The sequence below is a fragment of the Lampetra fluviatilis genome, chromosome 27 (genome assembly GCF_964198595.1).
Source record: "Lampetra fluviatilis chromosome 27, kcLamFluv1.1, whole genome shotgun sequence".
In the NCBI taxonomy this organism is placed as follows: domain Eukaryota; kingdom Metazoa; phylum Chordata; class Hyperoartia; order Petromyzontiformes; family Petromyzontidae; genus Lampetra; species Lampetra fluviatilis.
Genome location: NC_136301.1, coordinates 11552011 through 11579390, shown reverse-complemented (window position 1 = coordinate 11579390; position 27380 = coordinate 11552011). Strand labels below are relative to the sequence as shown.

Genomic DNA, 27380 nt, shown 5'->3' with positions numbered 1-27380 from the left:
TGTAAATGCTTACCCAGAGCTCTCATACTCTGATGGTGCATTGTCTTTGAGTTGTGTGCCTTTTGGCGTCATCTGGTCCAACACCATGTGAGACTAGGCTCTAAGAAAAGCTGTCTCGGGTGTGGACCAATCAATTTCAAGGACAGTGCATACATTATCAAAGTTGTGTTTTTTGTTTGCATTTCGACTGCAGATATTCTGGTCTATGCAAACACGACTCCTTGTAAAAAAAGGTGTCAGTTTTGTTGCCAGAAAAAAGAGTAAAAAACCAATTATCATATTTTGCTACTGGCAAAGGAGGCTCCAATGGGGTAAAAACCTATTACTATATTTTGCCACTGGTAAAGGAGGTCTCATAATGTGCCAAGTTTGTTTCGTCCAGGCCCAATGCCTTCGGTACGGTGAGTACTGCGCGGCAGCTCCTGTACAGAAACATTAATAAATTATCCTTATGACGGTGCCCCGGGGTACCAAATACTCCACGACTGGGGTACCAATAAATCCGAAATCAATGGTACTTCGCGATGTCGAAACGCCAAACATTAGCATAAAAAATCCGTTATCGAAATGTTTTATTTTGAATAGTGCATCGTGTACAGCTCGTCGAGATGAGTCGATTGCCGCATCGCCGACCATCAACAGACTAAATATGACTGCATCACGGACATTATGCGAGAGCCGGGGTAATATGGTACCCCGGGGTACCTCCATAACGTTCAAATAAACAATCCACGTCACTTTTTTCATAATTAAAATTTGTATCAAACCCATGCATCACACGTGGGTATCTGAAAACGCTCAATATTGGCTCTAATTATTCACACAATTCACTCATTTAATATTCACAAACTTACGTAGATAGACGCCCTACTCACTGCTCCGTGACACTGCACGCAAACTTGTAGCACAATAGGACAACATTACGATGGTGACGATGACTGTGGATGTCAATAACGCCGTAGCTTTATAAACTGAACGCTACGCGCTCCAAGGGTTATGTCTATCCTGGTGCCCAGCGATAAAGCAGAGACCGTTCCTGGCAGTCTTGGCTCTGTGCGTCAAGTTTCAGTCAGATGGTCAAACACTTCTTCGGGGACAGACCCGTGTTCCTCACTGCGCAGGAACCTCAGGCACTCGCTCTCTGTTTACGGAATACTTTAACAGAGTCAATGTAAGTACAACTTCAACTATCATGGGTTTATCAAATTCAAGGCCCTTTGTCTATCCACTGCTGAATGAAGTGATCATATTTCACCACGTTGGTCGGAGGTGGGGTGGTAGAGATATTGAACTATGAGTGGACTGACTGTTTTACTTTATATTCATATTCTTGGTTCTTTCGGTAACGTCACGTAGATAGAAAATAAAACTAATAAAGAAATGAAAAATTGAAATACATTGAAAATAATAAAAGCAAAAAAAACACGTAACAAATTAAAATAATTAAATGAAATGAAAATTCAAAATTATAAATAAATTGAAAATAATAAAAGCCTTTCGATTTAAAGCTTTCGTGACTGCAGGGATTCATCTTCTTGGTTCGGACCGCATCCGTGAACATAAAGCAGACTTGAAACACGGTAGGACAAACACCTCAGCCGTGGCAGATCACTGTTACAATTCAGTGGGCTCAAATGATATTGACTTCTCCAAGACAGGTTCTCTGCAAGCCATCTGGCTACCATGACAGATTCGTTCATGAGGCGATCCACATATACAAACACAGAGACAATTTCAACCGAGAAGATGGATTCTGGCTCAGCAATCATTGGAAGGACGTAATAAACCATTTCGGATCTTAACTGATTGTGTTCACGTTTACGGTGACTTTCAGACCGCGTTCCACTCACTGGCATTGTATTCTCCGCAGGGAATGGATTCTTTGCTCCGCTGCAAGTCTCCTTTCACTACTCTCCCATTGACATATTTCGTTGCTTCCTCTTAGTATATTTCACACGACGGTCAATGGTACAGGGTATAGCGGATTGTATAAAAATAAATAGTATAAAATTGTAATGCTTAATACCAGAGGTGTGGACTCGAGTCATGTGACTTGGACTCGAGTCAGACTCGAGTCATGAATTTGATGACTTGCGACTCGACTTGGACTTGCATAACAATGACTTTGTCCCACCTATGAGATGTGGACTCGAGTCATGTGACTTGGACTCGAGTCAGACTCGAGTCATGAATTTGATGACTTGCGACTCGACTTGGACTTGCATAACAATGACTTTGTCCCACCTCTGCTTAATACAATGTACAAAGTAATATATAGTATCGTAATTGTATAGTGAATATACAGCAGTGTGATATACATTAGGGTGGGTAGAATAATTCATAGTGTAATATTACAATGTATAAGGTGGCGTATAGCAATACAGTATGTAATTTAATGTTGGGTTTGTCTATGGCAGTATATAGTACGGTGTCGACTCGTGTGATGTAAGAGAATAAAGTTTAGATGGAAGCATATTATATTTTTTGCGACATAGAATTGTAATGTATTACTTACTGTTAGTAACTCAGCTTATTGTAGAGTATATTTAGTATACTGATGATACTATGTAGTTTATACTTAAGTTGTTTACGTGGTGGTTTAGTTACTGCAGCTACATATTATTAACACTCTTCTGTCTCCTCGACAGACCTGTTCTCCACCTGAGGACGGCTACTTGCGTTGTGGCCGAAACGTCGTGGGAATTATTTTATTATGTTTTATTTTTATTATTTTATTATTTCAATTGTACGTGACTTTACTCAAAGAACCAAGAAGATAATAAAAGCCTATCACGACGTTCGATCGCAACACAAGCATTCTTCATCAGGCGGAGAGAAAAGAGGGGGCAAGCCTCCAAATGCAACTGCTTATAAGGGTTTCCAAAGTGAGTGGGCGGGGGACAAGAGCTGGGAGGAGGAGAGCCCGTGCAGTGCAAGCAGCACGGGTGGGGCAGCCAGTCAGCCAACGCTAATGCAGGAGCAGACAATCAGATGTCACAGGCTGATTGCGCACGCAACCTATGCTAGATGGGTGATGGGACAAAAACGGCCGTGTGTCTGATGCGTCTGGACTCGCCTGTATATCGCGGGAGGAGGAGTCGTTGAAGCCGGAGGATGGATGCGGCAGAAACCCTCCGGTCCTGCGGCGGCAGTCGATGGCGATGTGTCCCGCGCAGCCACACCTGTAGCAGGTACGGTAATGGTGGCCCGGCGACTGGCTCAGCCTGTGGCGCCATTCCCTTACTGGTGGGCGCCGTACAGCACCCCTTTCCTCCATTCCATGGATGAAGGAGGCACCTCCATACTTGTCCGCGGCCGGCTCCATTATACTGGCTGCCACTGCCGGCCGGTCGTTGAGGTTGAAGTGTGCTTGGATGCCGCGGGCCACCTGCAGAGAAGTTAGGTCGTCATCCTCCGTCACCGCGAGGGTGACCCCCAACTCCCGAGCCAGGCAGAGAAGGCGTTCCAAAGTGAGAGAATCCAGAGCGACCCTGTCCATGCGAGGAAAAGCCGCGTGCCAGCGGCGTCTCGTTCTCGCCCGATCGCCGCAGCCGAAATCTTCTCCGAACATTAGACGGGGGGTCATAAATAGCGGCCAACTCGGTGTAGGCGCTCGTAAGGGTCGCTCTATCCGACTTGGGGATGGCGAAGAAAGCGGCAAGCGAGTCGTCGTCGAGGGCCATGGGAAGAGATCGAAGCGCTTCGCAAGGCGTCCATCCCACCGAGATGTACGCATCCTCGAACCGATGATGAAAAGCCGCCTAATCTCCTTCTGCAGCTACGAATTGGCGAACCGGCGGCAGTCGTCGAAGTTTGTAGGCGTTCTCCCCCTTGGAAATTGGCAGCTGCTGCTGCGGCGTGGTCCGATCGCGCAAAATAGCGGACTTGGGGAGCGCAGCTGCAGCTTCCGAAATGGCGGCCAGGTCCCGCGCTCCCGTCGCCTCGGACACTAGATTGGCGGGATGCACGTCTTGGTGTCCGGTGGTCGATGCAGCCGTCATCTGCTCGAACAGATGAGCGGCGCCCGACAACAGCCTCTCCCGATGACCAGCGATGTCCAACCAGCTCTGCGGGGGAGGCGGCAGGGTTGGACTCGCCATGGTCTCTTGCGCCGACACCAGCACATCTTCGGAGCGGACGCTCGGAGCTCCAGCAACTGGAGCTGTTAGATGGATGACGTCTTGCTCGGCCTCATCGTCTGACGACACAGAAGGTGGGTTTCTTCGTTTCGACGCCAACTTGGACATGACGGCGAAGGTTCGTTGGCACTTCTAACACCAAATGTTGTGTCTTGCAAAATCACTCAGACTGACACGTTGGAACAGGTCACCTATTTACACTTTATTAGCCTATTCTTGCACCAGTTGTAGGCACTCCTATCACTGTCACTATGGTCACTTCTGTTAACCAATTCCCACTCGTATCTACGCTTCACCTCGCTAATCTGCACACAGCAGCTCTTGCTCTCAGCAGCTCCGCGTTCAAGGCTCCGTACACAGCAGCGCTCACACAGAGGCTTGTACACAACTTCGCTCACACAGAGCTTTCCACACAGCAGCACTTACACAAAGGCTTGCACCCAGCAGTGCTCACACAGAGACTTGCACACAGCAGCGCTCACACAGCCTACGTTTCCTCAGACCCACTCACTTGTCCGACCTGGGTGGGGGGATCAACCATCACCCGCCCGGCGACTCGTGAGGGTTGAGATCCGTTTCCGGCTGAAGCGGCGAGACATATTCTCTCTCTTGCTCCTCGTAACACCTACCCCTGCTCCGCTCTCACACCTGTCTTTAAATCCCCCTCCCAATTGTTCAGCTCCTCCCTTGTGTCTCTTTAGGGCCAGACAGGCTGGCGCCTGTCAGGCCATCAATCACCCCTTATCGCACGTCTCCCTGGCAACATCTCCGTGCCAGTGTGTAACCCCGGGCCGACCCGGTCTGCACCTGCTTCTCACCGTAATTAGGTGGCGGTTTGCCTGTGCAACGTTAAGTTGCACACCCGCACATGTTTATCCTCGGTTGCCCTTGCCCAATAGTGTGCGCCACGTATTTTCACCACACTACACCTGTACATGCACACAAACACACATGTGGAGCACGTGTACATACAAACTGAGATTGCAATCTTAATTTTAATTGGCTCACTGCAGCACCTGTGTGCAACTTGTTTAGCAATCATCAGACACGTGCTACATGCAGCGATTCCATTGATGTTATAATGGGATTATTCTCATACCATTGTAGGGCTGTTACGGAGGGGCTGTATGTGTAGGGCTGTATGCATAGGATCACACGGGAAACAAGCACAGTGGGCGGGGCTCCGTGAGTGCACGGGGAGGTGCCCACAACGACGTCCGCACCGGGCAGCCTGGGGGGGTTGCCCGGAGTTGTGATCCTCCGGGGGGTATAAATGGGGATGAGCCGGAGAGCTCGGGGCTCAGTATTAGCTAAGGAGGGAAGACCGAAGATCGTCTAGCTAGAGCCCTGGACTCCCCTGGGACGCCGCCCTTGTCAGGGCCGCGCAGGACCGAGCCAGCGGCGTGGTCCCGTGAACCAGAGATAGTACTCTGGGACTCCGGGTACCGTAGCCCGACTGACCAGTGTCGGGCTAGACAGCCTCCCCTAGCCCGTTAGTGGAGGACTAGGAGGTAGGTCAGGGGTAGCTAGCAGAGTATCCCCAGCTATCCGGGTGAGGGGGCCGATACCCCCTCTAGTATTGTATGTCCACAGTTGTGACTACTTGTACGGAATAAATACGTGTGCCTCACCAACGGTGTCCAAGAGTCATCAACGGTACTTCATCTGGTGTCAGAATAACTACGAACATGGACACGCGCCGGACAGCTCGATTCGGAGTACCGCAGGTGGAGGACACCGCTGAAATTGTCGAGCCCGAGACGGCTCAACAAGACATCGTGCAGCCGGGGCCGACTGACCAGTGTCGGGCCAGACAGCCTCCCCTAGCCCGTTAGTGGAGGACTAGGAGGTAGGTCAGGGGTAGCTAGCAGAGTATCCCCAGCTATCCGGGTGAGGGGGCCGATACCCCCTCTAGTATTGTATGTCCACAGTTGTGACTACTTGTACGGAATAAATACATGTGCCTCACCAAAGTTGTCCAAGAGTCATCAACGGTACTTTATCTGGTGTCAGAACAACTACGAACATGGACACGCGCCGGACAGCTCGAGCCGGAGTACCGCAGGTGGAGGACACCGCTGAAATTGTCGAGCCCGAGACGGCTCAACAAGACATCGTGCAGCCGGGGCCGGACGCATTCTTACCGGGGCATCAGGATGAAGAGGAGCCACCATCAGAAGGGCTGAGGCTGGCTCACGCGAGGCTGGCGGAGCTGCTTTACGCCGCTGCCGCCACACTCGAACACATCACGCGGCTGGGGGCTGGTGGACCACCACGGGGCGAGGAGAACCGACGTCCGATGCGCCTTCCCGCCATCTCAACGGATTCAAACTTTGAATCTCCCGCCATCGCCGCAGCAGCTGCTGAGGGCGTGGCCGGCCTGAACCTCGGGTCCAACATCACTCTCGCTGGGGCTGCCGCATCACCGCCAGCGGAGGGAGCGTCATCACGGCTGCGACAGGCGATACCATCTGCCGTTCGCGCCGAAGCGCAGCCGAGTTACGGGGACAGCAGCCTGCGAGCTTCCATGGCGACCGCTGTGCTGCACCAACGGCTGCCTCCGCTCAAAGAGTTTGTTGGCGCGGAGGGCGACTGGGGTGGCTTCCAGCGACGCTTTCTCGCCCACCAAGAAATGGCACGGTGGTCGGATGCTGAGGCTCTCTGCGCGCTGCCGGCGCTCCTCGACAGTGACGCACTCGCCGCCCTTACATCGGCGCCGAGGGAGAAGCGCTCCACGCTACAGATGGCGCTGCAGTTGCTGGCCGGGGTCTACGGACCTTCAGCGGAATGCAGGCAGCAGTTTTACGATCGCCAGCGGGGTGCAAAGGAGTCGCCCCTGGCGTACAGGACGAGTCTCCTGGCACTGGCGAAGACGGCCTTCCCTCGAATGGACGACGACGGCGTGGACGCCATGGTCACAGAAAAAATCCTCCTGCTGGCAGACGACCTGGACATCGCCGTCGTTGCACAGGAGGACACGGAGATGAGTTCCCTCCAGGCTGCGCGGCTCCTCCACGCCAACCTGCTGTCACAGCGTCGGAAAGCCAGCAGGGCAGCGGCCGGGCGTGCGGTGGCTGCAGCCACCCTCCCGGCGGAGGAGGTTTACGCCATCGACCATCGATGGCAGCAGGGGACGGGAGCACGGTCGGGCCGGGATGGGTCGAGCCGCTTCGACCGTCCGTCATCGCCGCCGGCGCTCCCGCGTTGCTTCAACTGCGGCGTCCGGGGCCATGTCGCCTCGGGGTGCCGCTCTCCTCGGCAGCGCGGGACGACGCCTCGACAGGACGCCGTCCCTCCTCTTCCCAAGCTCCATCAACATAATCCGGCGAGTCGCGGCACCCCTCATGTTTGGCCCAAGCACACACTCGTCACACACTCGCACACCGCAACGAACGGGGGGCCGACATTGCGCTGCGACGGGCCAACACGCACCACTATGGGGACTCAAATCGAACCCAGGCAGTGGTCCGTGTTGGCCCATCGCGTTGTGGCCGCGTCGTCGGGGTCGTCGGCCGTGGTGGGACACATTGACGGGGTTGAGGTACGCATCCTGGTCGATACGGGGGCATCAGCGACCATCATTTCCGAACTCATTTACAATATTCTACCTGTCCAGAGCCGTCCTTTACTGCCGGTTAACGTCCCATTCTATGCTGCTAACGGGGGCTCTCTTGGCATCATTGGACAGATTCGAGCGCAAATTTGTATCGGGGATATCAAATTGTCGGGCCCGATTTTTGTTTCCTACTCGCTGGCGGTTCCGTGCCTGCTGGGGACGGACTTCTTGGGCAAAATGCCGATTCGTATTTTAATAGACCAGGGATGCATTGAGCTCCCGTCGGGACGCCGCATGGCGTTCCTGCCTTCCCCTACTGCGGCTCGGACGGCGTTCGTAACAGTACCAGCGTTCGTCGTTAAAACAGTTCGTGTGCCGCCGGGAGCTCAAATGTTGGTGCCTCTAAAACTTCGTCGGCCCTTCGCTGAGGGCATTGGGGACCAGGGAATTCTGCTGGGACCATCTAGGGCCGGGGTTAGTGGACCTCATTTGATTCCGGCCCAGACCGTCGTAAGAGGGGACGGGGACCCTTTCATCGCGGTCCTCAATGTGGGGTCGCAGACAGTGGTAGTTCCTCAAGGGACGGTGCTTGCTCACGCGACGCCGGTGCCCTGCGAGGAACCTGTTGCGAATCACGTCGGCACTGCTCCCCGGCCGCACCCACATTCGGACAGCGATGGAGGGTGGCTCGATGCGCTTTGTGCGGGATCGACGGACCTGTCAAATTCAGAGCGCCAACAGCTTAGAACGCTACTGCGGGAATTTTCCGACGTTTTCAGTCGGGACAAATACGATTTGGGTTGCACTCATCTGCTGCGTCACCATATTGACACGGGTGACAGCGCGCCAATACGCCAGAATCCGTTTCGGTTAAGTCCCGCCGAAAAGGACCATGTCAAATCGGCTATTGATGACATGTTAGCCGCCGACATCATTTCTCCTTCCACCAGCCCTTGGGGAGCGCCGATCGTCCTGGTTAAAAAGCAGGACGGCTCGTTGCGGTTTTGCGTTGATTTTCGGCGCCTTAACAAAATTTTGGTTGCCGACGCATACCCGCTCCCACGGATGGACGAATCGCTGGACGCCTTGGCGGGAGCGCGATTCTTCTCCACACTGGATTTACTTTCGGGATTCTGGCAGCTTCCTCTGGACGATGATTCAAAGCCTAAAACTGCTTTCCGTACACCGCACGGCCTGTTCCAATTTAACCGGTTGCCGATGGGCTTACACTCAGCGCCGGCAACTTTCCAGCGTTTGATGGAATTGGTTTTGGCTGGATTGCAATGGGAGTCGTGCCTGATTTATTTGGATGACGTTATCGTCTTTAGTAAAACTTTTGACGAACATCTCCAGAGGTTGCGGGCGGTTTTCCTAAAGATGCGGGCTGCTAATTTGAAATTCAAACCCCAAAAATGTCATTTGTTACGCGATTCGGTGCGTTATTTGGGGCACATCGTGGGGCGCTCGGGTATTGCTACCGATCCCGCCAAAACGCAGTGTGTCAGCTCCTGGCCGACTCCCACCTCGGTGGGAGAGGTCAGGAGTTTCATTGGCTTCGCGTCGTATTACCGACGGTTCGTCGCTGATTTTGCGACGATTGCCAAACCCCTACACGCTTTAACATCAAAAGGGGTTCGGTTCCACTGGGGTCAGGAGGAGGAGGCTGCTTTCTGCTCCCTTCGGGACGCCCTGGTAAAAGCTCCTCCCTTGATTTACCCCGATTTTTCGGAACCATTTTTGCTCGACACCGATGCGAGCAACACGGGTATTGGGGGCGTGCTTTCCCAGGTGGTTGACGGCGTGGAACGGGTGGTTGCGTACGGCAGTCGGGTGTTGTCTCCAGCGGAGCAAAGATATTGTGTCACCCGTAGAGAACTGTTGGCAATTGTCTATTTCATCCAACAGTATCGCCCATATCTGTACGGTCGGCATTTCACCGTCCGCACAGATCATGCGGCACTGCAGTACGCCCTGCGAGTTCAACAGCCATCGGGACAATTGTCCCGATGGTTGGAGATCCTCCAGGATTTTGATTTCGAAACCACCTACCGTAAGGGCGTTCGCCACACCAACGCGGACGCTCTGTCGCGCATGCCAACCACCTCCGAATGTGCATGCCTCCTGAGGTCGGGACGTTGCAAGCCAGCAGGGGACATGCTGGTTCCGGTCCTGGCGGCCGCCGCCGACGACGAAACATTGCTTCCAAATTTTATCGCACAACAGGGAAAAGATTCCCTGCTGGGTTTGCCCATTAATGAATGGGGGCGCCTCCAGATGGAGGATACCTCCCTCCTCGCGTCGCGTCGTCGCGCCGGGGAGGCGGGGCGGGGGACGGGTGATGCCGACGCATGGGAAATGCACGCGGGGTTGCTGATGCATTGGGACGGGAAATCCCATCGACACCGGCTGGTGGTCCCTTCTGGGTTGCGGGGTAGGGTGGTGTGGGCTGCTCATGAGCGCCTCCTCCACCTGGGTACCCAAAAGACCCTCGCCTTGCTCCAGCTTGATTTTTTTTGGCCAGGCATGACGAGGGATGTCGCAGATCTGTTGGCATCATGCCCTCGGTGTGCGCAGCGAAAACCACCAGCACGGGAGTCAAACCCGCCTTTGCAGTCTATCAGAGTCTCCAGAGTGAACGAACTTGTCGCGCTGGATATTCTGGGCCCATTTCCCGCCACCCCTAGGTGCAATAGATATTTGTTGACCGGGGTGGAATACTTTACGCGCTGGCCTATGGCCTGGCCCCTGGCCAACCAGTCGGCAGCAGCCATCGTGGAGGCCTTTGTCCAAGGTTACGTCATGGACAAAGGTGCTCCGGAGCGGCTGCTGACCGACCAGGGAAATTTTTTTCCGGCAAACTCCTGCAACAGGTCTGTGAACTCCTGGGAACGAAAAAAAATCGTACCTCTCCCTATCACCCGCAAACTGACGGGATGGTCGTGCGTCTGCATCGAACCATCACGTCTATGTTGTCGCAGCAGGTTTCGGACTCACAGACCAATTGGGACTTGCAAATTCAAGGGGTCCTGGCAGCATACAGATTGGCCCCCCATGCTGCGACGGGATTTTCACCCTTCTTCCTCATGTATGGCCGCGAACCTGACCCACCTGTTCGGGCACAGCTGCAGATCCCCGCGCCGCTGGGAAAAACTAAATTGGCCGACCATGTTAAATTTAACCTTGCGAAATTGACTGAGGCACGGGATGCTGCCATGCTAAATTCCGACAGGCGTCAGAAAGCGAATGAGCGCCTCAGACTGGGTCGCGCGCACGTGCTACAGTGGAAGCCAGGGGACAGGGCATGGCTGCACTGTCCCCAGGTACCACTCGCGACCTCCTCAAAACTGGTGCGGCCGTGGCGGGGCCCCGTCGAGGTGGTCGAGGTTTTGCGGCCTCAGTGCGTTCGCATCAAATGGGGGAAGCGCCGGTGGTTTGTGCACCCCTCTAGACTGAAACCCTTCGTTGCAGTGCGAGGCCCCACTCCACACACGCGTGGCCAAACATGTGGGGGGTCGGCCGATTTAAAGGGTCCGTCTCTGCTGCTCTCGCCTGACGTGTTGCCGGCTGTCCCGCCCCCAGGTGCACCAGGAATGACGGGCTCCCGCCCAACAACCCCTCCGGGGGATGCCGAGGGTCTCGCGACATCAAGCGCAGACTCACTTCGAAATGGACAGCTGCCACCGGATGGTCCGCCATCCGGGGTTGCCCCGTGTGACGGGCCTGCGGCAAGGACGCACGCAAGAATGCGCAGACTCTTGTGATGCACAAAAAGAAGAAATTTTATTTTTATTTTTTATTTTCACGTGTATGGTTACTGTGCGCTGCGTCGGTGGTGTGCTCCTGGCACATTGTGTTGTGTTGTGTGTGTGTTGGGGGTTCCTTGCGATTTGTATATACGTTGCTTTTACGGAATTCGTATTTATTCGGGGGGGGTGCGTCGGGTTATTTTCCCTTCGGGGTTTTCTGGTTCTTGTTGTTGTTCTCTTCGCGTTATGGTTGAAAAAATTGAGGCACACGCGGGGCTCAAGGGGTAAATAAACCTTTATTGGAATTGTTGCAGCCGGGACGGCTGCGAGCTGTGCAGGGGGGGGTGATGTAGGGCTGTTACGGAGGGGCTGTATGTGTAGGGCTGTATGCATAGGATCACACGGGAAACAAGCACAGTGGGCGGGGCTCCGTGAGTGCACGGGGAGGTGCACGCAACGACGTCCGCACCGGGCAGCCTGGGGGGGTTGCCCGGAGTTGTGATCCTCCGGGGGGTATAAATGGGGATGAGCCGGAGAGCTCGGGGCTCAGTATTAGCTAAGGAGGGAAGACCGAAGATCGTCTAGCTAGAGCCCTGGACTCCCCTGGGACGCCGTCCTTGTCAGGGCCGCGCAGGACCGAGCCAGCGGCGTGGTCCCGTGAACCAGAGATAGTACTCTGGGACTCCGGGTACCGTAGCCCGACTGACCAGTGTCGGGCCAGACAGCCTCCCCTAGCCCGTTAGTGGAGGACTAGGAGGTAGGTCAGGGGTAGCTAGCAGAGTATCCCCAGCTATCCGGGTGAGGGGGCCGATACCCCCTCTAGTATTGTATGTCCACAGTTGTGACTACTTGTACGGAATAAATACGTGTGCCTCACCAACGGTGTCCAAGAGTCATCAACGGTACTTCACCATTAATATAGATGTATAAAGTAACTCTAGCTATTTTATACATCATTCGAAGAAGCAGTAGTGCATTTATATGCAAAATAATACGCAATAATCATTGTGTAATGAATATCAATTATTTAAACTATTGTATAACACATATACACTTAGTGCTACTGACAGCAATGACTTATACAGTCGCTATCCATCTTTGAGGACTGGAGTTCAGTCTGACAGAAACCCCAAGAGATGTATTCCTCGCACTCACACTGATCTAGAATGCGGCTGTATAGAGAAATGTCTCTCATCATCGTCGTCATCATCAGCTTCATCATCATCAAGTATTTCGGCCATCATATTAATCTTTTCAATGAAAAACACTCTGAGAGGATCGGTCCTGGTTCATAATCTCCAAATTCAAAAGCACATTCCTGCTGATGCGAGCCTTGCGACGTTTTGCTCAGTGCTCTTTAATGAGTTCCTTGCTCACGTGTTCGAGAAGGAACACGAGTTCTCTGTGTGACTGCGCGGGTCCCAGTGAACCCAGAGAGAGGCTCGAGTGAAAATGGCATTCAGCTGCTTGCTGTGGAGAACAAAACCGATCCGTTGCGTCAGTTTGTCAAACACTTGCTCAAAGTCTGCAGCTGGTTTCTCTCAAAAGCCAGAATCGTCAGCTGGGCCAGGCTGTCAAACAGCCAAGCAGGTAGAGCTGTCAGCTGGTTGCTGTACAAACGCAAATCTTTCAGATTCACCGGGTGGTTAATCACCCCTTGGTTAAAGATGCCTTAGATGATGCGATAACTCAACGTAACCACGTTCGCTCGACGGTATCATTGTTTATGCTGTATGTGAGATCTGTGCTCTACTCTGCTTCTCCGCTCGTACAACCAAGAGCTGTAACGTGAGTTCGAACAAATACCATGGGGAGATGATTCAAGACTCATTTCAAAAGAGGCCCTGCCCTGACATGTTTGGATACATTTTCTAAGGATAGGTTTATGTTATTTGTGTCTGTTTTGTCTGTGTGCCCTCTCCGCGCCCCCATGAATTTGTGGAATTTAGTCCTGGAATATCCTACCAAATATAATTACACTGTGTGATTATTATTGTGCGTTATTATAATTATCCTCATGAGCCATGGTCTATCCACTGCTGAATTGAGGCTTCCCTACGCCAGCTTCACTTCTGGCCCTGCGTTGCCAAAGTCCATCTCGCTACGGCACACGAGCTCCTCTCTTCGCTCCATCTACACGGCGCTTCCTCTGCTTTGGCTGCAGAGTAAGCAGAAATAACAAATGTGGTTGAAAGATGGCGGAGTCAGCGCGCTGAACGTCTGATGCTGTAATTATATCTGTGCTGCTTGGACAAAAACAAGGAGTCCGGTTTTTAATTCAGCAGCAAAACCCCGCACGCTGCCTCGATCAGCAGCACTGCCTCGTGCGCGCCCTACACAGCGATTGTTGATCTGGTGATGACTGGTCACCGCGAGAGAGTTTGGCTCAGAGAGCTGGACAATCAGCAGCCACGCTCAAGGATTTTCCCTTCCACTCCCCAACGTGAGGACACTGAGCTAGAGCGCGACCCAATGGAGGAATGTCTCTCATCAGCACAATCAACAGCAGCGTCATCATCGTAAATAGGAGCAGCATCATGGTATTATGCATCAACACAATCAATATTTCGATTTAAAGCTTTCGTGACTGCAGGGATTCATCTTCTTGGTTCTTTCGGTAAAGTCACGTAGAAGGGAAGTAATAAAATAATAAAAATAAAACATAATAAAACAATTCTCACGACGTTTCGGCCACAACGCAAGCAGCCGTCCTCAGGCGAAGAATGAAACACCACCAAGCTTGGAGCGTATATTTAAGCTGGGTTAGAGGGGGGGAGGTGGGAAGAAGAGCGCCTAGACAAAATAATTTGCATATCAAGAGGAATTCAGCATATGGAAAATGCGTAGGAGGTGGGCTGGGGGGGTTCCAAATCAATACTATGCCCGTGCATTATGCAGGATTAGCAGCATCAAAGGGGGGGGGGGAGGGGGGTAGCATTAACAAAGGAAAGGAATGTTAATAGTATGTAGCTGCAGTTACTAAACAACCACGTAAAAAACTAAAGTATAAACTGCATAACAAACTAAAGTATAAACTACATAGCATCATCAGTATACTTACTATATTCTACAATAAGCTGAGTTACTAACAGTAAGTAATACATACAAAATTCTACGTTGTAAAAAATTATATAATATGCTTCCATCTAAACTTTATTCTTTTACATCACACGCGTCTATACCGTACTATATACTGCCATAGACAAACCCAACATTAAATTACATACTGTATTGCTATAAACTATGTATTATTCTACCCACCCTAATGTGTATCGAAATGGTTTATTACGTCCTTCCAGTGATTGCTAAGCCAGAATCCATCTTCTCGGTTAAAATTGTCTCTGTGTTTGTATATGTGGATCGCCTCATGAACGAATCTCTCATGATAGCCAGATGGCTTGCAGAGAACCTCTGTCTTGGAGAAGTCAATGTCATGTGAGCCCACTGAGTTGTAACAGTGATCTGCCACGGCTGAGGTGTATGTCCTACCGTGTTTCAGGTCAGCTTTATGTTCACGGATGCGGTCCGAGACATGTCGTTTGGTTTCCCCAATGTAACTGCTACCACAGAGGCAACTTAGTTTGTAGACACCAGGGTACTGTATGTCTGGAACCACATCTTTTACAGACGGTACCAGATCACGGATTTTATGTACTGTGTTGAATCGGACCTGGATCTTGTGTTTAATCAGGATTTTGGAGATCTTTTTTGTGACCCCAGCAATGTAGGGTAAGGTGATGGTCTTGAAAGGCTCCTCAACAGGATCCTTCTTGATGGTTGGAGTGATGGCTTTGCGGATTGTGTAGTCGGAGTAACCATTAGCCTTAAGAGCTTGGCGTACGTGTTTGAGTTCACTGGAAATGTGTTCATGGTCGGAGATGCATTGGGCTCTATGATATAGAGTCTTGATGAGGGAATTCTTCTGGGATGGATGGTGGTGGGAATCCGGTTTTAGATAAGCATCCGTATGGGTGGTTTTCCTGTAGACAGAGTGGCTCATTGAACCATCATGTCTCCTTTTGATTAGGACATCCAAAAAGGGTAGCTTGCCATCATTTTCGACTTCCATGGTGAATCTGATGGCTGGGTGGATGGAATTGATGTGGTCGAGAAATTGGTCTAGAGCAGGCCGGCCATGTGGCCAGATGACAAAAGTGTCGTCTACGTACCTCTTCCATAAGGTCGGGCGTAGAGTGGCAGTCTGGATGGCGTCCGTCTCAAATTTCTCCATGAAGATGTTGGCTACAACCGGAGATAGGGGGGAGCCCATTGGGGTGCCCTCAATTTGCTTGTAGAAGGTTCCATTCCAGGTGAAGTATGTATTGGTTAAGCAGTGTCTCACCAGGGGGGGTATCCCATCATTCAGTCCTTGATGAACCAAGTCTGCAATGATTGCGATGGTGTCAGGCACAGGCACCTTGGTGAACAAGGAAACCACATCAAAACTGACAAGCAGGTCGTCTGGGAACAGGGACTGAATGATGGGATACCCCCCCTGGTGAGACACTGCTTAACCAATACATACTTCACCTGGAATGGAACCTTCTACAAGCAAATTGAGGGCACCCCAATGGGCTCCCCCCTATCTCCGGTTGTAGCCAACATCTTCATGGAGAAATTTGAGACGGACGCCATCCAGACTGCCACTCTACGCCCGACCTTATGGAAGAGGTACGTAGACGACACTTTTGTCATCTGGCCACATGGCCGGTCTGCTCTAGACCAATTTCTCGACCACATCAATTCCATCCACCCAGCCATCAGATTCACCATGGAAGTCGAAAATGATGGCAAGCTACCCTTTTTGGATGTCCTAATCAAAAGGAGACATGATGGTTCAATGAGCCACGCTGTCTACAGGAAAACCACCCATACGGATGCTTATCTAAAACCGGATTCCCACCACCATCCATCCCAGAAGAATTCCCTCATCAAGACTCTATATCATAGAGCCCAATGCATCTCCGACCATGAACACATTTCCAGTGAACTCAAACACGTACGCCAAGCTCTTAAGGCTAATGGTTACTCCGACTACACAATCCGCAAAGCCATCACTCCAACCATCAAGAAGGATCCTGTTGAGGAGCTTTTCAAGACCATCACCTTACCCTACATTGCTGGGGTCACAAAAAAGATCTCCAAAATCCTGATTAAACACAAGATCCAGGTCCGATTCAACACAGTACATAAAATCCTTGATCTGGTACCGTCTGTAAAAGATGTGGTTCCAGACATACAGTACCCTGGTGTCTACAAACTAAGTTGCCTCTGTGGTAGCAGTTACATTGGGGAAACCAAACGACATGTCTCGGACCGCATCCGTGAACATAAAGCTGACCTGAAACACGGTAGGACAAACACCTCAGCCGTGGCAGATCACTGTTACAACTCAGTGGGCTCACATGACATTGACTTCTCCAAGACAGAGGTTCTCTGCAAGCCATCTGGCTATCATGAGAGATTCGTTCATGAGGCGATCCACATATACAAACACAGAGACAATTTTAACCGAGAAGATGGATTCTGGCTTAGCAATCACTGGAAGGACGTAATAAACCATTTCGATACACATTAGGGTGGGTAGAATAATACATAGTGTTATATTAAAATGTATAAGGTATAGGGTGGTTTATAGCAATACAGTATGTAATTTAATGTTGGGTTTGTCTATGGCAGTATATAGTACGGTATAGACGCGTGTGATGTAAGAGAATAAAGTTTAGATGGAAGCATATTATATAATTTTTTACAACGTAGAATTTTGTATGTATTACTTACTGTTAGTAACTCAGCTTATTGTAGAATATAGTAAGTATACTGATGATGCTATGTAGTTTATACTTTAGTTTGTTATGCAGTTTATACTTTAGTTTTTTACGTGGTTGTTTAGTAACTGCAGCTACATACTATTAACATTCCTTTCCTTTGTTAATGCTACCCCCCTCCCCCCCCCCTTTGATGCTGCTAATCCTGCATAATGCACGGGCATAGTATTGATTTGGAACCCCCCCAGCCCACCTCCTACGCATTTTCCATATGCTGAATTCCTCTTGATATGCAAATTATTTTGTCTAGGCGCTCTTCTTCCCACCTCCCCCCCTCTAACCCAGCTTAAATATACGCTCAAAGCTTGGTGGTGTTTCATTCTTCGCCTGAGGACGGCTGCTTGCGTTGTGGCCGAAACGTCGTGAGAATTGTTTTATTATGTTTTATTTTTATTATTTTATTACTTCCCTCCTACGTGACTTTACCGAAAGAACCAAGAAGATGAATCCCTGCAGTCACGAAAGCTTTAAATCGAAATTTAACCGCCTCTACGGGGAGGGTTTCCACATAACTTTGAGATCCTTCAACAAGCTCCGTGATAAGAAGGCTCAGCTAATCGAGTCTCTCACCTTTCTGAAGAGATGCCGCGACTCTAAGGTAATACCAAACGCATTTACACTAACATCTGCTGCTGTAACTTCTTCTAATGCGAAACGAATTCTGTCTAGAACTAGCTTAGCTCTTATCTCAGAGAAAATCAGACTTACGCGCACCGAACTAGATCAGTTAGACAAGACACTCTACAAATTACACTTATCTTTGAGTGCAACAATGTCCACATCGGATTGGGAACATGTGGAAAAAATGACTGCCTCTTCAGCTGCCGCTATGTTGACTAAATGTAAGGACAACTTGATTTCCAAATTCAACCGCCTCTCAAACAAGAAACCGGACCCACACATGGAAAAGCTAGATGTTAACAAAGTCGTAATTAATCGCAGTATCAGTCCTATTTCTGAAGGTCTGAAATCCGTTTTAGCTAAAGGACTAAACTTTGCAGTCACACCTAGACACATACCAGTTAATGATATAATTGCTCGAGTAGATGTAGCTCTCAAGGGCTTGAGTCACATCGCTGCAGACGTAGCAAGATCTGAAATCTCTGCAACCCTCAAAAACGCTAAGATGCCAGCTAGCAACATCAGCAAAGATGAGCGTTTTGAATTAGCTCAATTAAAAAAGAGGGATGACATTGTCATCCTCTCAGCCGACAAAGGCAATGCCACTGTCATCATGGACAAAATAGAATACAACAACAAAATTCAAGAACTACTCAACGATGGCAGCTATACAAAAATAAAAAGAGACCCCACCAACAGCCTCGTCTCCAAAACCAACAACATCATTTTTGCTTCAACCGCATTAATTGATCAGACCAAACAGTTCTCGTTGAAACCTTCTGCAGCCAGGCCACCAAGATTGTACGGCTTGCCAAAGATACATAAAGAAGATACACCTCTTCGTCCCATTGTCTCTACTATCAACTCCCCCACTTACAAACTGGCTCGTTTTTTGTCCGAAATCCTACGGCCTTTCACTGGAAAAACCACCTCTGCAGTACTAAACTCTACTGACCTGGTAGCGACAATCAAGGGGATTGCCCTGTCCCCAGACGACCTGCTTGTCAGTTTTGATGTGGTTTCCTTGTTCACCAAGGTGCCTGTGCCTGACACCATCGCAATCATTGAAGACTTGGTTCATCAAGGACTGAATAATGGGATACCCCCCCTGGTGAGACACTGCTTAACCAATACATACTTCACCTGGAATGGAACCTTCTACAAGCAAATTGAGGGCACCCCAATGGGCTCCCCCCTATCTCCGGTTGTAGCCAACATCTTCATGGAGAAAGTTGAGACGGACGCCATCCAGACTGCCACTCTACGCCCGACCTTATGGAAGAGGTACGTAGACGACACTTTTGTCATCTGGCCACATGGCCGGCCTGCTCTAGACCAATTTCTCGACCACATCAATTCCATCCACCCAGCCATCAGATTCACCATGGAAGTCGAAAATGATGGCAAGCTACCCTTTTTGGATGTCCTAATCAAAAGGAGACCTGATGGTTCAATGAGCCACTCTGTCTACAGGAAAACCACCCATACGGATGCTTATCTAAAACCGGATTCCCACCACCATCCATCCCAGAAGAATTCCCTCATCAAGACTCTATATCATAGAGCCCAATGCATCTTCGACCATGAACACATTTCCAGTGAACTCAAACACGTACGCCAAGCTCTTAAGGCTAATGGTTACTCCGACTACACAATCCGCAAAGCCATCACTCCAACCATCAAGAAGGATCCTGTTGAGGAGCCTTTCAAGACCATCACCTTACCCTACATTGCTGGGGTCACAAAAAAGATCTCCAAAATCCTGATTAAACACAAGATCCAGGTCCGATTCAACACAGTACATAAAATCCGTGATCTGGTACCGTCTGTAAAAGATGTGGTTCCAGACATACAGTACCCTGGTGTCTACAAACTAAGTTGCCTCTGTGGTAGCAGTTACATTGGGGAAACCAAACGACATGTCTCGGACCGCATCCGTGAACATAAAGCTGACCTGAAACACGGTAGGACAAACACCTCAGCCGTGGCAGATCACTGTTACAACTCAGTGGGCTCACATGACATTGACTTCTCCAAGACAGAGGTTCTCTGCAAGCCATCTGGCTATCATGAGAGATTCGTTAATGAGGCGATCCACATATACAAACACAGAGACAATTTTAACCGAGAAGATGGATTCTGGCTTAGCAATCACTGGAAGGACGTAATAAACCATTTCGATACACATTAGGGTGGGTAGAATAATACATAGTGGTATATTAAAATGTATAAGGTATAGGGTGGTTTATAACAATACAGTATGTAATTTAATGTTGGGTTTGTCTATGGCAGTATATAGTACGGTATAGACGCGTGTGATGTAAGAGAATAAAGTTTAGATGGAAGCATATTATATAATTTTTTACAACGTAGAATTTTGTATGTATTACTTACTGTTAGTAACTCAGCTTATTGTAGAATATAGTAAGTATACTGATGATGCTATGTAGTTTATACTTTAGTTTGTTATGCAGTTTTTTACGTGGTTGTTTAGTAACTGCAGCTACATACTATTAACATTCCTTTCCTTTGTTAATGCTACCCTCTCCCCCCCCCCCTTTGATGCTGCTAATCCTGCATAATGCACGGGCATAGTATTGATTTGGAACCCCCCCAGCCCACCTCCTACGCATTTTCCATATGCTGAATTCCTCATGATATGCAAATTATTTTGTCTAGGCGCTCTTCTTCCCACCTCCCCCCCTCTAACCCAGCTTAAATATATGCTCCAAGCTTGGTGGTGTTTCATTCTTCGCCTGAGGACGGCTGCTTGCGTTGTGGCCGAAACGTCGTGAGAATTGTTTTATTATGTTTTATTTTTATTATTTTATTACTTCCCTTCTACGTGACTTTACCGAAAGAACCAAGAAGACAATCAATATTGTGAATCACCAATCATCATTCCACCACTCATCATCCTCATAAACATCATCATCGCTGCATGAAGTTGCAAGCGGAGAAAAGCACACAAGCCTCACACAATGGCACTTCCCAGTGTACGTGGTTACGTTAAGTTAATTTCCCGGGTCACTTAACAAAACCTTCAAGCAGGAGGTGTTTTGACCGCCTGATGAATCTGAAGGAGATGCATTTGTACAGCAACCAGTTGACAGCTCTACCCGCTGGGCTGTTTGACAGCGTCACCCAGCTGACTCGTCTTGGATCTGGAAACGAACTAGATGGAGAGCATTCCCACGCGTTCTGCTCTCTGGTTTCATGTGACACGAGCACTGCGAGTGCGATGCAGAGACCACATACACGTGTGTAAAGGGGAGCCGACACGAGATTGCAGGGGTCTCGTCCTTTATTCCTTTTCTTCCATTCACACCTGTCCCCAGCCGTCCCAATCTCGTTCCCGCCAAAGGCCCCTTCTTCCCGCCCGTTCTCTCCTTATATCTCCTCGATCACCCCTCCCACTAACCCATCTATTGGTGGGAATCCTTCCCCTGACACCCCTACATCACCCCCCCCCCCCCCCGGAAAAAAAAAATAACCGTCCTCGGTTCTGCCTCCCCCATGGACCATTTAAGTCTCCCCATGCCTCCCACCACTGACAGTGACGACAGCCCTTACCCCCCCCACAACCATACAATGCAATATAACACAACGAATCAATTGCGCGGCCTGCCCAGGTCTCCAGCCAGCATCCCGTAACAGCCCGGACATCCACAGGCAGCAGATGACCGTGGCGGCCCCCTCCTTCGAAGGCCCTTTCGTCGCGGTCCCTGGTTCGGTGGTGCCGGTGTCGCCTTGCCTGGCGCCGCTGTCTCTCCGGCCCCCGCTCGTGCCGCCGCTCCGTCAGGCCTCACATGGGGTGCTGTAGGTGACAAGGGAACACAGGGCACCGAACCCCCTGCCGGTCGGCGCGTGGTGGTCGGCGACCTTGGCCTGGGTAGGGATGATGATGATGTTGGCAGTGATGTTGGTGGTGATGTTGGTGAAGATGACGGTGGAGAGATGTATGGCTTAAGGCGGGTGGGGTGTACAAACCATCGTCGCTTACCCAGTTGGACCTGGACGCACTGTGGTCGGAGTGCTTTAATGACCTCGACCGGCCCTTTCCAGGGTCGGTGCAGCTTTGGTGAGAGGCCAACCGGCACCTGAGGACAGTGTAGCCATGCCTGGTCCCCGACTTTAAAGGGCTTGGCTGTCACTGTCCTCTCCCGTATCCGTACATTACTCTCTTGGCTCGTGGCCGATGCGGCCTCGGCTGCTTGGCGGGCCTCTCTCAAATAAATGAGGGAGGTCTTTAGTGCCTTCGGCCATGCGTCGGCTCTTGCAGGAATGTCCGTCAGCTGCACCTCAATAGGCGGAACGGGATCCTGTCCGTACATCAGGAAAAACGGCGAGAACCCGTCGCCGCGTGTGGGGCCACCCTGTACGCCACTAAGACCGATGGAATGTGGAGGTCCCAGTCGGAATGGTTTTCGTCCACCACTTGGGACAGCATGGCCGCTATGGTGCGGTTAAGCCGCTCTACCATCCCATCGGTCTGGGGATGATATGGAGATGTTCGGACCTTTTTAGTGCCCAGGATAGAGCAGACGTCCTTCAATAGCTGTGAGGAGAAATTCCTGCCCTGATCCGTGAGCAACCGCTCCGGTGCCCCCTTATCAAGGACATAGCCTCCCACGAAGGCATCGGCGATGGTCTGTGCCGTTTGGTCCGGGAGGGCCCACGCCATCGGCCACCTCGTGCAGTACTCGACTCCGACCAACAGGTATTTATTTCCCCGTGGCGTGACCGGCAGCGGTCCCAGGATGTCCAACGCAACCAATTCGTTGACCCTGGTCACCGTGATGGGCTGTAGGGGCGCCCGGCTTACCCGGGGTGGTGGCTTTCGCCGCGCACATTCGACGCAGGTAGCGACCCATCGATGCACGTCAGCGGTCATACATGGCCAAAAGTACCGACCCTGTAATGTGTACAGTGTCTTCCGCCCCGCCAGGTGCAGCAGCTGGCGGCCGTGTACGTCCATAACCAATTGTTGACGCAGCGACTCCGGAACTACCAGGCATCGCCGGCGCCCTGTCGGGTCCCATCGCATGAGGAGATCCTCCCATACGATGTACTCCTCCCCCCCTGCCTCTGCTGAGGTGCGTAGTGTTCGCAGTGGGGCTTCCTCCAGCTGTAGCTGTCTCCAATCGTCCAAGGTCAGCCCCAGGTCGTGGTCGGTCAGCTGGACCTCACCCTGTGCGCCCTCCGCCGTGCGTACGGGAGCGATGACCGTCCCCTCCGGCCTCGCCTCCTTGCAGCGTGCCCCGCCTGTGGTGCATGCACAAGGGCCCTGGGGCGCCAGTCGGGACAATGCGTCTGCGTTGGCATGTCTGGTCCCTTTGCGATGCACTACTTGGTACCTGTACTCCTGCAGGCGCTCTATCCATCTGGCCAGCTGGCCCGAAGGCTGGTCGATGCGGAGCGAATACTGCAAGGCCGCGTGGTCAGTGCGGACCGTAAATTTGCGACCATACAGGTAGGGTCAGAATTGCTGCACAAAGTGAACGACTGCCAGGAGTTCCCTACGTGTGACGCAGTAGCGCTGCTCCGCTGATGAAAGCACGCGACTACCATAGGCGATAACCACCTCCCGACCCTGCTGGACTTGCGACAAAACACTGCCGATGCCCACGTCGCTGGCGTCCGTGTCCAGGATAAAGGGGAGGCCAAAATCCGGAAAGGCCAATGGTGGTGCATCTGTCAGACGTGAGCGCAGCTGCTGGAATGCCTCTTCCTCCAGAGGGCCCCAATAAAACCTCTGGTTTTTCGCCGTCAACACGTGCAAGGGCTTGGCAATGGTTGCGAAGTTGGGCACAAACCGCCGGTAGTAAGAAACGAAACCCACAAACCGGCGTACCTCCGGAACCGTTGTGGGAACAGCCCAGGCCCTCACGCAGGCCGTCTTTTCCGGGTCTGTAGCCACTCCAGACTCACTGATGACGTGTCCCAAGTAGCGTACCGACGACTGCTTAAGGTGGCACTTCGACGGCTTGAGCTTCAAGTTCACATTCCGGAACCGCAGGAACACCTGACGTAATCGGTCAATGTGTTCCTGGAATGATCGGCTGAAAACAATGACGTCATCCAGGTAGATGAGGCACGTTTCCCATTGGAGGCCTGCTAAGGCCAACTCCATTATGCGTTGGAACGTTGCCGGCGCAGTCTGGAGGCCCATAGGCAGGCAGTTGAACTCGAACAGGCCCTGTGGTGTCCGGAACGCTGTTTTAGGCCGGGAGTCCGCGTCTAGTGGGACCTGCCAGAACCCGGACAATAAATCCAGCGTACTGAAAAATGTTGCTCCCGCCAGTGCATCCAATGAGTCGTCGATACGTGGTAGGGGATATGCGTCGGCCAGCGTGACGGCATTGAGGCGTCGGAAGTCCACACAGAATCTCAGTGACCCATCTGACTTCTTGACTAGGACCACCGGTGCCCCCCAGGGACTCGAGGATGGAGAAATTATGTCGGCCCGCAGCATCTCCTGCACCGCTTGTTGAATGTGCCCTTTTTCCATTGGGCTCATTCTATATGTGTTTTGGCGCAGGGGTGCGGCATCACCCGTGTTGATGTGGTGCTGTGACAGATTTGTGCGCCCTAGGTCGAACGGTCCCCGGCTGAACACGTTCGGAGAACTCCTGCAATAACGAGTGCAGCTGCTGTTTCTGGTCGGGCGGCAATCCCGGCTCAGGCCCTGCCAGCTGGTCCATCCTCGATTTGGCCCCCCTGTCCTCGGACTGGCTGATGCTGCCTACAAGCTCGGGCTCTGTCCCTGGGGCTCCTAGTGACAAGGGACTAACGTGGGCCAGAACTGTTCCCTCCTGCACCGTCGCTGTTCTATTGGAGGTGTTCAGCACCTGAATGAACAGATGCTGGTTCCTCTGTACAATAGTTTCGGCTCCCACCAGCGCATGGCGATCCATGGCCGCTGACGCCGGAGACACCAGGATGGGTGAGTCTGGTCGGGCTGTCACGAGGGGGGACCGATATTGCAGCGGAACCAGCATCTGGGCTGCCGGGGGAATGGAGACAGACTTACTGACCAGAGCCTGCACGTAGGGTACACCCCGGCTGGCCCCCTCCGCCTTTAGGAAATGGAGATGCGTTCCCTGGACTTCCACCCACCCATTGGCCAGATCGATTTTCATTGGCATCCACCTCAGAAAGTCCGTCCCCAACAGGCAGGGTACGGGCAACGTTGCGGAGACAAGGATGGGTCCTGCTACCGAAAGCTGCCCCATCTGTATCGGGGCTTCAACCTGGCCCAGGAAGCCCATGCTGCCTCCATTTGCTGCAATGAACGTTGTCTTGACGGGGACTAAAGGTCGGATTTTATCCGGCAGCATCTCATGCATGGTGCTCGAGATGATCGTGGCTGATGCCCCCGTATCCACCAAGATACGTGCCGACACTCCCGCGATTTCACCGACCAGGACCGAGGTTCCTGACGTGGCCGCTACCACCCGCCTTGCCAGCTTCCTCCATTGTGTGGCTGAGTCCGGCCACTGACCAGGCGGCGTCTCGTTATCCTGTGGTGCATGGTGAAATGATGGGGGATGGATGTGGATGGACTGAAGATGGGGTTCCTCCCTTTGGAGTGCGTCGCAGCAGGGTGAACGCGCCCTTGTTACATAGTGTGGGCTTACCCCTGGGTTGCGGACTGGGCTCTTTATGTGGTGAAAATTGCCCCCCCTTGGTGACGTAGGATGGGCCCCCCTTGTGGTGTGGGGGGGCCCCCCATTGTAGGGGGCGGTGGGGACTGGGGGGTGGGCCTTCCCGTGAGCCCCTCCCTTCTCCCCTCCCTTTCCTTTGTCACGGGGGCGTGGTCCCCCTGGTTCCGTCTCGCTCTGCCGCAAAGCGGTGGCGAGGCGGGCCATGGAACTGCTCCAGGGCGCAATGTCAATCGTGTGGGCTGCCCCCGCCCCCGGGCCGTTGCCCCTGGAAACTCGCCGGCGTCGCTGGTAACCGGTGACGTCACGCCCGCCGACGACGTCACGCCCGCCGGCGACGTCACGCCCGCCCGCGAACCCACGCCCGCCCGCGACGTCACGCCCGCCCTCGAAACCCCGCCCGCCCGCGACGTCACGCCCGCCCGCGAAACCCCGCCCGCCCGCGACATCACGCCCGCCCGCGACGCCACGCCCGGCATCGACGTGACTTCCGCCCGCGACGTCACCTCCGCCCGCGACGTCATGTCCGCCCGCGACGTCACTTCCGCCCGCGACGTCACCTCCGCCCGCGACGTCACCTCCTCCCGCGACGTCACCTCCGCCCGCGACGTCCCTCCCGGCCTCGGCGCGATCCCCGACTCGGTCCCCGGCCCCGGCGCGATTCCCGGCGCGGTCCACGGCCCCGGCGCAATTCCCGGCGCGATCCGCGACACCACTTTCGGCTGCGCGTCACTTCCGGATGCAACGTCACGTCCGTTCGCGACGCCACTCCGGGTCGCGACGCCACTTCTGGTCGCGATGCAATCACAGGCCCCGGCGCTATCCCCTTCCCCCGACCAGGACAGTGGGGACCGGGAAACGACACCACCGGCGCCCACCCCGAGGAGACTCCAGGTGAGTTCGCGGCGTCGGAATTGTAATTACTCGGCCCGACCAAGAGGCCGGGTGGGACGGCGTCACTCGCCTGGATCCTGTCGGCGTTCGGCCCCGGCGGGTTCCAGGTGACGTTGGCGGCCTCCGGCTCCGTGCGGCACCCCCTCGCCACATGCCCCTCTCGACCACAACGGTGGCAGACCCACGGGGCGTTCCGTCGGGGGGGCTCGGCGCGATGTTGTAGAGGCGGCTGCCAGCGACGCGGCGGCTGGTCGCGTCCCTGGTCCCTCTGCTCCGCCAGTCCCCGGATCGCCGCGTACACCTCCCGCAGCGATGGCTCCATCTCAGACGTCGGCGGTCCGTTCCCAGCTGCCCCACAGGCAGCCTGTGGCGACGGTGCAGGTTCGGCGGTTAGTGTCGCTGGACCCAGTAGCGCCGCGGCAACGGCTCGGCTGTTCCCCCCCGCCGCGCCAGCCACCGGGCCCACGGGTGGCGCCCGGCCCATGACCTGCTCGTGGGCTTGGATGGTCCGGGCAGCCCACAGCGAGGTGCGTTCCTCCGGCGTTACCACGGGCATTACAACGCCGGCGCGGCAAGCGTAGGCGATGAGGTGCTCGACCACGAGGTCCTCGAGCGCTTCTTCAGCCAGGCGAGGGAAAGCTCTCCTCGCCAACACGAGCAGCGCACCCCTGTAGGCTAAAGGGGATTCTTTAGCCCCTCGCTGGCGATCCTGGAACCGTTTAAAGGCTCCTTCTGCCGGGCAATAGATCTCCCCCAAAGCCTCGTAGGCCGCCTGTAGCATGGACTTGCTGTGCGAGGGAAGGGAGGTGTAAGAGGAGAGTGCTTCTTTGCCCAGAACGGATGGCAGCGCTCGTAGTGCCTCTTCGTCTGTCCACTCGAGAGCGTGGAAGGCAGCCTCGAATCGGCGGACAAACCCCTCCCAATCTTCTTCC

General features: G+C 52.8%; 1 protein-coding gene across 1 annotated transcript in view; it reads left to right on the top strand.

The window, feature by feature from the left end:
- The first annotated feature begins 4245 nt into the window (after positions 1-4245).
- LOC144942493 (uncharacterized) overlaps positions 4246-27380 on the top strand; it is a 46136-nt gene continuing 23001 nt past the window's right edge. Inside the window, exons 1-2 of the mRNA XM_078869353.1 lie at positions 4246-4257; positions 25743-25845. Coding sequence (XP_078725479.1) covers positions 4246-4257; positions 25743-25845 — 115 coding nt within the window. The remainder of the gene's footprint in view (positions 4258-25742; positions 25846-27380) is intronic.